Genomic DNA, 9,762 nt, shown 5'->3' with positions numbered 1-9,762 from the left:
TGGCAGTCAGTGGGCAAGTGAAAAGTTAACCAGCTGATAGAAGATCTCTGCCTTTCAAGTAAATCTCAAAAAAGGGAAATCATCTTAAAAGAAAATTGTCAACTATCAAATCGTTTTGGGAAGTTTGCAAAGCACTTCAAAGGCAGGAGCTCTTTGGGATGTACTGTAAACATCTTTGGAGAACTCAATGGAATCTGCAAAACTGAAAAATTACCCGAGGAGATCTTGGCTATACTGGATGTCATCTAGAACTCCCAACCCTGAAATGTGGGCATAACTGGCTTGAAACCTACCACAATTTCACAGTGCGATTTTTACTAGTCCACAAGGATTATACCATCATGTGCTGTTTCTGCGTTGTCCTACACTGACCAGATGTGAAATTCAGCAGATACCATACAACGTAGTTGCGAACAGGACACAGTTTCTGCCCTCCAGGGACTCGGGTGGAAACTATTGAGTCCCAACTATGTAAGGTACTCACAGAAGGCAGTGTGCTAGATTCTAGGGATATTGAGCAAGGCAATAGGGTCCCTGGCCCCACAGACCTATAGTCCAGACAGACACGGGCCTGGAATGACAGTACTCAAAAATAGAGGTTTGTAAGAGGACATAACCAGAACGTTCCCCATTCAGTAAAGCCCAAGGTTTCCTAAAAGATGAATCTTAGAAATAATGGAGGATAAAAAGGAGTGAGCTGGGAGCTGGCATGCTGGGACGGCCGGTTATGCAGCTGCCTGCGGAGCTGGCCTCCCAGATGAACCAGTTCATGCCACAGCTCCCTGCGAATGCGCCTGGGGAAGCAGAAGATGGCCCCAATACTTGGGCTCCTGACACCCATACAGGGGACTCCAAAGGAGATCCAGGCTCTTGGCTTTGGCCTGGCCCAGCTGCAGCTGTTCCAGCCATTTAAGTAGTGAGCCAGCACCTATGATACTTCTCTTCCTCTGTAACTGATTTTCAAGTAAATATTGGGGAGAGGGGCTTGCTGGAGCGGGGGACGAAGAAGAAATGGCAGCTTTTTTTTTTTTTTTAAGATTTATTCTGTTTGAAAGGCAGTTAGGAGAGACGGAGAGCTAGCTTCCATCCACTGGTTCACTCTCCAAAGGACGGCAAAGGCAGGAGCTTCTTCCAGGTCTCCCACGCAGGTGCAGGGCCCTAAGGACTTGGGTCATCTTCCACTGCCTTCCCAGGCCATAGCAGAGAGCTGGATCGGAAGTCGAGCAGCTGGGACTCATCCACTACCTTCTTCCATTGAGTTATTCAAGGTCTTCGCAAACCCTGATTCCCTCATGGCAGTGCGTTACTTTCCTCCACACCGGCTCAGGAAAGGAGGACAGCCTCCAGCACATTTGTAGACTTGAGACCAGAAGGTTACGTCCCCGCAGCTAACTCCGGGACGAAGACTCGGTGGGCTCCGCGATGCTTAGCAACCACCGGCTTCCTTCCCGGCTTGGCAGCCTCCGAGATCCTCTTCCGGGGCAGAGGTCGCGCCGCCCCGCCCCTCGTCTCCTCCAAGATGGCGAGCGGCGGCAGCGGGGGGGTGTCGGTGCCTGCGCTGTGGAGCGAAGTCAACCGCTATGGCCAGAACGGCGACTTCACGCGCGCTCTCAAGACCGTCAACAAGAGTGAGTGTCGCGCGGGCGCCGGGGCGGCTCGGGCTGGCGGGAGGATGCGGCCCGCTTCCGGCGCGCGCGAGCGCTCGGGGCAGACGCGGGCTGGGGAGACCCCCGCGCCCCCCAGCCCAGGGCCGGGCCCCGAGCGCCAGGCGGGGGCGGGTCGCGGCCCCTCGGCGGCTCGGGCCGGCCCGGGGTCGCGGGGTGCTTAGCGCCACGTGTACTTCCCCCGGTGTCCCCCGCGGGGAGCGAGGTAGGGATTTAAAGAGACCGCAGCGCCCGCCGGCTGCGCCACTTGTCCTCCGACGCCCGCCTTCTGCGCGTCTCCCGCTCGGCGCCGGAGCCGCGACTTGTCCTCCGACGCCCGCCTTCTGCGCGTCTCCCGCTCGGCGTCGGAGCCTCGCCCCGGCGAGTGCGGCGGTCGGGACCGCTCGGCGAGGCAGCGCGCTGCGCGGGGCCGCGGCCGGGGGCGGGGGCCCGCTGGGACACGTAATTGCGAAGCTGGTGCTGACGGGTGCTCGCGGCGTCGGGCCTGCGGTTCCCGCGGACCGAGGCTCCCCGCCGCCCGCGAGCCGGGTCGTGGGCCGTGGGCCGTGGGCCGTGGGCCGTGGGCCGTGGGCCGTGGGCGCCCGCGTGGGAAGATGGCAGGACGGGAGAGCTGGGCCTGCGCTGGGCGCCCCGCGTCGGGAGGCTCCGAAGCTCCCCGCGGTGGTTTTGTTTTTGTTTTTTTTTTAATCCTTGATCATGCATTTTAATCCCCTTGGCTGTGCTCCTGCGCTCTCTACTCGGGATATAACCTGTGTATGTTAGGTTTGGAAATGTGATCACAAAGACAGGGCTGAGCTGTACAGAGCAGTGGTGCCCTTAAACGTATCTTAGTGACATACGAGGCTGTACATAAATAATTTTCAGCTACCACTTGCCGTGTCAAAGAGTGGTGATTGTGCCCAGCATGCACTTTTGGAAAATAGTTATGAATTAAAATTACTTGATTCCTTAACTTGTTTGAATTAACTGTAGCCTCTGGCTAGGCCTCCAACCAGTATTGTGCCAGGCAGTTTGTTCATCACTATGTGGTTTCTTTTTTTTTTTTTTTTTTTGAAAGGCATAGACAGAGAAACAGATGGCGAGAAATCTTAGTCTGCTGGTTCACTCCCCAAATGCGCACACCAGCCAGGCAGCACTAGGCCCGGCTAAAACCAGGAGTTAGGAATTCCATCCAGGTCTCCCACGTGCGGGACAGGGACCCAGGTGTTTTTGTGCTATCATCTGCTGCCCCCCAGCATGGGCATTGGTAGGAACGGGGGATGGCAAGCAGAGGAGCCAGGACTTGAACCCAGGGGCTCCAGTGTAGGACGTGAGTGTCCCGAGCAGAGACTTACTGCTAAGCCAAATGAATGCCCACCCCTGTGTTTTCTTGACTGGTAGAAAGACCTTTGGCTCTGAGACTGAGGACTGGACTCCCATTGTTAGTTTCCCTGAAGCAAGGACTGGGCATTTTGACACTGAACAGCTGTTAGCATTGAAACTTGGCTGCCTGAGTCCTTCCTTGTATTTCTCTTTGGTTATCTTGGTTAAAAAGGGAAATTTTGAAGGGTTTTTTTGGAAATATTGTCAGCGAGATCTAGATATTCTTATTTCTTGTTCTTTTTTTGAAACAAAATTCCGTATGTATTTGCAAGGCAGAGTGAGAGGGAGAGAGCGTCCCTCTGCTGGTTCACTCCCCAGATGCCCACAGCAGTTGAGGCTGAGCAAGATCAGGCTGAAGCCAGGAGCCTGGGACTCCATCTGGATCTCCCATGGAGGTGGTAGGGACCCAAGTACTGGGTCATCATCCACTGCCTTCCCAGGTACATTGGCAAGATGCTGGATCAGAAGCGGAGTAGCCAGGGTTTGAGCTGTCACTCCAGTGTGGGATGCCAGCGTCCTAAACAGCCGTTTAACCTGCGGCATGACAACGCTGCCTTCGTTTATCTTCCTGATAACCTCATAAAACAGGTCGTGCTTTCAATACTCATTTTGAAAATCAGAAAACAGATTAGGCTGTGAAATGATTTGCCCAAGACACCATGCTTGCTCCAAACGTGTCCTTGGTTTCTAAATTCCTCATGAACTTTTTGCTTTTCTGTGTAGTAATGAGGTATGAGTACATAGGATATAGCATGCTTCTTTCTTGCTCCATTATTTCATTATACTTTTTTGGTTTGTGTGTCTCGGGAAACTTTATCTCATTGCAAGTCTAATCCATAACTTTGTCACTTAAGTTAGAATGCACATTGGTCATTTTTTTCTTTGTTGTTTGTTTTGACTTATCATTTCTATGCATTAAAATTGGCAGTGTAGGGCCACACTGTGGCTCAGTAGGCTAATCCTCCACCTTGTGGCGCCAGCACACCGGGTTCTAGTCCCGTGCGGGGCGCCGGATTCTGTCCCAGTTGCCCCTCTTCCAGTCCAGCTCTCTGCTGTGGCCAGGGAGTGCAGTGGAGGATGGCCCAAGTGCTTGGGCCCTGCACCCACATAGGAGACCAGGAGAAGCACCTGGCTCCCGGCTTCGGATCAGCACCATGCTCCAGCCACAGCGCGCCGGCCGCTGGAGGGTGAACCAATGGTAAAGGAAGACCTTTCTCTCTGTGTCTCTCTCTCTCATTGTCCACTCTGCCTGTCAAAAAAAAATTGGCAGTGTAGATTCTTGAGGAAGGAAAAATTTAATAAAAATGTGAAAAAGGAATTGCGTTAAAAATGACTTTCCTAAAATTGTTCTCCAGTCCTGCAGATCAACAAGGATGATGTCACTGCTCTGCACTGTAAAGTGGTATGCCTTATCCAGAACGGAAGTTTCAAGGAAGCCTTGAATGTTATCAATACCCACACCAAAGTGTTAGCCAAGTAAGTGACCAGGTAGTTGGCTGTGCGTTTCGTAAAACATTCGTACTGAAGCTGTAACCTCTAACGTGGCTTTTCCCCCACCGGTCTTTTCTGACCTGTCTTTCGTTTTTTGGTGGGGGGTGGGGCTTGGCTTGCCCGTAGTGTTTCTGAAACTGAAAGAAACTTTTGTTCTTTTCTACTGTAGGCAGCTTTTTTTTTTTTTTTGTAAGAGTTATAGATTTATTTATTTGAAATACAGAGTTAGAGAAGGAGAGAGGTCTTCCATGCACTGGTTCACTCCCCAAATGGCCACAACAGTGAGAGCTGAGCCAATCCAAGGCCAGGAGCTTCTTCCAGTCTCCCACGTAGGTGCAGGGGCCCAAGTCTTGGGCCATCCTCCACCACTTTCCCAGGTGCATTAGCAGGGAGCTGGATTGGAAGTGGAGCAGCTGGGACTCAAACTGGAGCCCATATGGGATGCTGGCACCGCAGGCCGGGCTTTAAACTGCTGCACCACAGCGTCGGCCCGAGGCAGCCTTTTTTTAAATCCTTGTCTGGGGCCAGCGCTGTGGCTCAGCGGGTGAAGCCTCCGCCCGCAGTGCTGGCATCCCATATGGATACCAGTTCAAGTTCCAGGAGCTCCACTTCCAATCCAGCTCTCTGCTATGGCCCGGGAAAGCAGCAGAAGATGGCCAAGGCCTTGAGCCCCTGCACCCACGTGGAGACCCAGAGGAAGCTCCTGGCTCCTTTGGATCGACGCAGCTCCAGCCATTGTGGCCAGTTGGGGAGTGAACCAGCAGATAGAAGACCTCTCTCTGCCTCTGCCTCTGCCTCTTTCTCTCTGTAACTCTGCCTTTCAAATAAATAAAATAAATCTTTCCAAAAAAACATAATATCTTTTAAAAAAAATCCTTATTTTCCTTTTTAACCTCTAAGAAGGAAGAAACCATAGAGAGGAATGGGGCCTGAATATAAAATAAGGCCTTGGAAAATATCGAGAGAAAGACTTGCAGAGGTCTTTTAAAACTCGGGCCCAGAAAGTACATAGTGGAGGTTAGGGATGTCTGAGTGTCCCGGTTCATAGCGGTCGTTAGGGTAGCTTGACAGACTTAGCCTGACCTCCGTACCCAACTCTATTGAGGATTATTTAGATGAGGATGAGAATTTTTAATAGTCTTTAGAATACATAACAACAGTTTTTTAAAATTTTGTTCACTGTTACTGTAATTTGGTTTTTTGTTTTACGTTTATGCCTAGGCCTCAGAAGATAAATGTATTGAAATTGTGCTTGCAGCACATTTATTCTCTAATGGCATACTGGTTTCTAAGGTGAACAGTATATAGGATACTTCCTTTAGTGAGAAGAAGAAGATGTAATTTACGTAGGTATTTGCTCGTGTTTGTTAAAACAAACTCTAGAAAGAAAACCGATGAATAAATACGGTCACTCGTAGAGTGTGAGGAGGAACAGGTTAGATTTGGATGGGCTACTGGGAGTAAAACCTCTTTTTGTATGTCTTGTTGTTTTTATATTTGAGTCATGTAAGTGTATTACAGATGGAAAACCAACTGTAAAGCTTTCTTTAAAGGTAAATAAAGAGGACACTGCTTTGTTTATTAAACGTATCCACGATGGCTGGCCATTTGGTGACTAAAACATCTGCATCCCGTACGGAAGTGCCTGGGCTCAGTACCTGCCTCTGGTTCCTGACTCCAGCCTCCTTCCTGCTAATGCAGACCCTGGGAAGCAGTGCTGAGGGCTCAAGCAATTGGGTTCCTGCCACCCACGTGAGAGATCTGAATTGAATTCTCAGCTGCCACCTGTAGTGGTCACTTGAGTAAACCATTAGGATAGGAGGTCTCTCTCTCTTGCTTCCTCTCTCTCTACCTCTCTCTCTCTCTCTCTTTATCTCTTCCTCTCAAAGAGAAAATTATTTTAAAAGTTTATGTTAAAACTCCATATTTTGAATTTTGGCTATTCTGTACAATAGGGAGGTTTTCAAGTTTTTTTAGGTAATTAAATAAAACATATTACTAGTTGCTTTGGTAAATATTTTTCCTATTGTGTTATGATTGAAACTTCAAAAGGAGTTTGCATTATCATTAATATAGATGAGATTTTAAGTTTCTGTATTTAAGTGCTTTCATAGTTGTGTGTTTGCCAGTTGACTGTATTATGTTGAGATTTCTAATTATCTTCTTTCTTTGCTAATTGATTGTTTCTTGAACAAGCTAAAAGAAGCAATTTTTGTCTGTAACCTTTGTAAAGAAACAGAGAGAGGCAGACAAGAAGTTTCCAACCCCCGATTCCTTCCCCGTATGCCGCAGTGGAGGGATCTGGGCCAGGCTGAGAGCTGGGAACTCAGTGGCAGAGATTCAGCTGCTCCAGCCATCACCTGCGGTCTCCAAGGCTGTGCATGAGCAGGGAGGGAGACGGAATTGGGAGCAGAGCTGGCACTCAGACCCAGGCAGTCTGATATGTGATGCAGGCATCCCGACCAGTGTCTTAAACACAGGCCAAAGCGCCACCTCATGGCTCCCTGTTTTATCAATAGGTGAGAGAAAGTGAAGCTGACCCATTCGGAGGCAGACATGTGGCCTGGAAGTCAGAATGCCCAAACCCAGCGTTGCAGCGCCTGGGTTTGATGCCCAGTTCGGGCTCCTTACTCCCAACTCCAGCTTCCCGCTAATGCAGTGGTGAAGGCTCAAGTGGGTGAATTGCCGCCACCCACATGTACATCTGGATTGGATTTTCCTCTCCCCGCATCAGCCTGACCAAGTGACTGCTGTGGGCATTTGGGGAGTGTGCCAGTGGAGGGGGAGCCCTTACTCCCAAATAAAAACAAATACAACTTTTTTTTTTTAAGTTTGTGGAAAAATTGAATTAAAAGTGTGTTTATTTTTTAAGGATTTGTTTAAAAGTCAGAGTTAGAGAGGGAAAGATAGAGAAGTCTTCCATTTGCTGGTTCACTTCCCAAATGGCCACAGTGGCTGGGGTTCAGTTGTGCAGAAGCCAGAGCCAGGAGCTTCTTCCAGGTCTCCCGTGTAGGTGCAGGCTCCTAAGTAGTTGGGCCATCCTCTGCTGCTTTCCTGGGTGCATCAGCAGGGAGCTGGGTTGCAAGTGAGCCCCAGGTCTGAACCAGTGCCCCTATGAGATGTCGGCATCACAGATGGCACCTTAACCCACTACGCCACAATGCCAGCTCCAAAAGTTTATTTTTAATAATAAATAGAGTAATCCTTTAAAAACAGTGTTACGATTCTCTTTGTATCTAAGACAGTTATTTAGCTAACTTAATTTGCTTTTTATATACTTTTTAAAAAAGATTTATTTACTTCTTTATTTGAAAGGCAGAGTGACAGATTTTCTATCCATTAATTTTCTCCCTTAGTGCCTGCAACAGCCAGGGCTGGGCCAGGCCAAAGCCAGGTGCCCAGTCTCAATCCAGGACTCCTACATGGTTCAAGGACCCAAGTACTTAAACCATCATCTGCCTCCCAGGCATGCTAGCAGGAAGCAGGATTGGAAGGCAGAGGTGGAACTATCCTAGACACTCCAGTGTAGGATGTGGACATCCCAAGGGTTGTCCCTGCCACTGCCTTTTTAAATTTTTATTATATTCATTATATACATATATATTTGTTTTTATTATATTCATTATATATATATATATTCATTTTATTTGAAAGGTAGAGAGGACAGAAATTGGCAAAGTTTTCCATCAACTGGTTCATCCCCCCAAACCCACACAATAGCCAGGGCTGAGCCAGGCCAAAGAACCCAGTCTGAGTCTCCTTTGTGGGTGGCAGGGACCCAACTCCTCGAGCCATTGAGTCCGTTGCTTCCCCGCGTGCCCTTGAGCAGGAAGCTGGAGTCAGAAGCAGAGGCGGGACTCCACCCTCCACCCCGGGCTCTCACATGGGAGGCAGGCAGGATGCAGGTTTCCTAATTGCTGTGCTAATTGCCTTCTCTTGTGATTTTCTTCTTAAATGTTGGTTTCAAAAGGCAAGTAATTCTAATACGAATATCCATGAAAGCAAGAAAGGCTAGGGTAATTATTATTTTCTGTCACTTAAGAGCTGTCTGATATTTGGACAAATTACTAACCTCTGTGAGTTTCTTGTTGTAATGGGGATCGGATAGATGGATACACAGTAAGTGCCAAGAATATTCTGGCATATGGTGGGTGCTCTGCATTGTCAGATGGTAACAGATTCTGGTGTTTTCCTTCTCCAGCAACTCGCTCTCCTTTGAGAAGGCGTACTGTGAGTACAGGCTAAACAGAATTGAGAACGCCTTGAAGACCATAGAGAGTGCCAACCAGCAGACAGACAAACTGAAGGAGCTTTATGGACAAGTGGTAATTACTGCTTTAAAATACCTGTTCTCTCCACCTTGCGGCGCCGGCACACCGGGTTCTAGTCCCGGTTGGGGCGCCGGATTCTGTCCCGGTTGCCCCTCTTCCAGGCCAGCTCTCTGCTATGGCCAGGGAGTGCAGTGGAGGATGGCCCAGGTGCTTGGGCCCTGCACCCCATGGGAGACCAGGAAAAGCACCTGGCTCCTGGCTCCTGCCAGGATCAGCGCGGTGCGCCGGCTGCAGCGGCGGCCATTGGAGGGTGAACCAACGGCAAAGGAAGACCTTTCTCTCTCTGTCTCTCTCTCTCACTGTCCACTCTGCCTGTCAAAAAAAAAAAAAAAAAAAAAAAAAAATACCTGTTCTCAGTCGTCCTGAGTGAGCATGCCTCTGCCTCTAGCAGGCAGCAGGGGTGAGGAAACCCAGCCCATCCTGCTGCTCCACAAACCTGGCCACCAAACCAGTTCTCGAGGTTTGAACGTGTTCCCGCCTCTTGATTTTCTTACCAACGGTTGCATAATCGAGTGTTCTGTGAACAAGTGACTTCCTCAGGGTACTTAGAACATTAAAGAAAGTAGAAGAATCATTCTGTGAAATTTGGACTTTTTACTTAGAAAGCTGAAGACCAGTGAGTTTATACACTTATTTATAGTACCTCTTTCAGTTATTTAACTTTTACTTTTTCAATGGAGACAGTCCTGGTGGATGAGAATTTGGTTGATTTCAGCCTGTGAAATCATGAATATATTTTATTCTATAAGGATTTTGAGACTTAAAATTAATCCTAATAGAAGAATGTTAATGAAGGGAGGACAGAAGTATATATGTTAAAGCTAGCAAAATCCTCTCAAAAGATTTTTGAAATGTCAGTTTAGGACAGATAATGTGGTTGTCCCCAAGAAGGAATGTAAATTTATCAATATAGA

The 9,762-nt window shown here is 48.7% G+C and overlaps 1 protein-coding gene and 1 long non-coding RNA gene across 2 annotated transcripts in view; one reads left to right on the top strand and one right to left on the bottom strand.

The window, feature by feature from the left end:
• The first annotated feature begins 1,500 nt into the window (after nt 1-1,500).
• Nucleotides 1,501-9,762, top strand: part of SRP72 (signal recognition particle 72) — a 31,411-nt gene continuing 23,149 nt past the window's right edge. Inside the window, exons 1-3 of the mRNA XM_002717161.6 lie at nt 1,501-1,628; nt 4,382-4,502; nt 8,719-8,842. Of these exons, the coding sequence (XP_002717207.1) occupies nt 1,520-1,628; nt 4,382-4,502; nt 8,719-8,842 (354 nt within the window). The 5' untranslated portion in view covers nt 1,501-1,519. The remainder of the gene's footprint in view (nt 1,629-4,381; nt 4,503-8,718; nt 8,843-9,762) is intronic.
• On the bottom strand, nt 2,694-9,636 carry LOC149125177 (uncharacterized). The gene is made up of 2 exons (XR_016212181.1): nt 9,196-9,636; nt 2,694-8,863 (listed from the first exon to the last, which is right to left on the bottom strand). It is a non-coding gene; the product is annotated as an uncharacterized LOC149125177 (long non-coding RNA).

The sequence above is a fragment of the Oryctolagus cuniculus genome, chromosome 8 (genome assembly GCF_051225735.1).
Source record: "Oryctolagus cuniculus isolate XC-2025 breed Fujian yellow rabbit chromosome 8, ASM5122573v1, whole genome shotgun sequence".
Classification (NCBI taxonomy): domain Eukaryota; kingdom Metazoa; phylum Chordata; class Mammalia; order Lagomorpha; family Leporidae; genus Oryctolagus; species Oryctolagus cuniculus.
The sequence above is the reverse complement of the archived record's forward strand: the minus strand, read 5'-3'. Positions and strand labels throughout refer to the sequence as shown.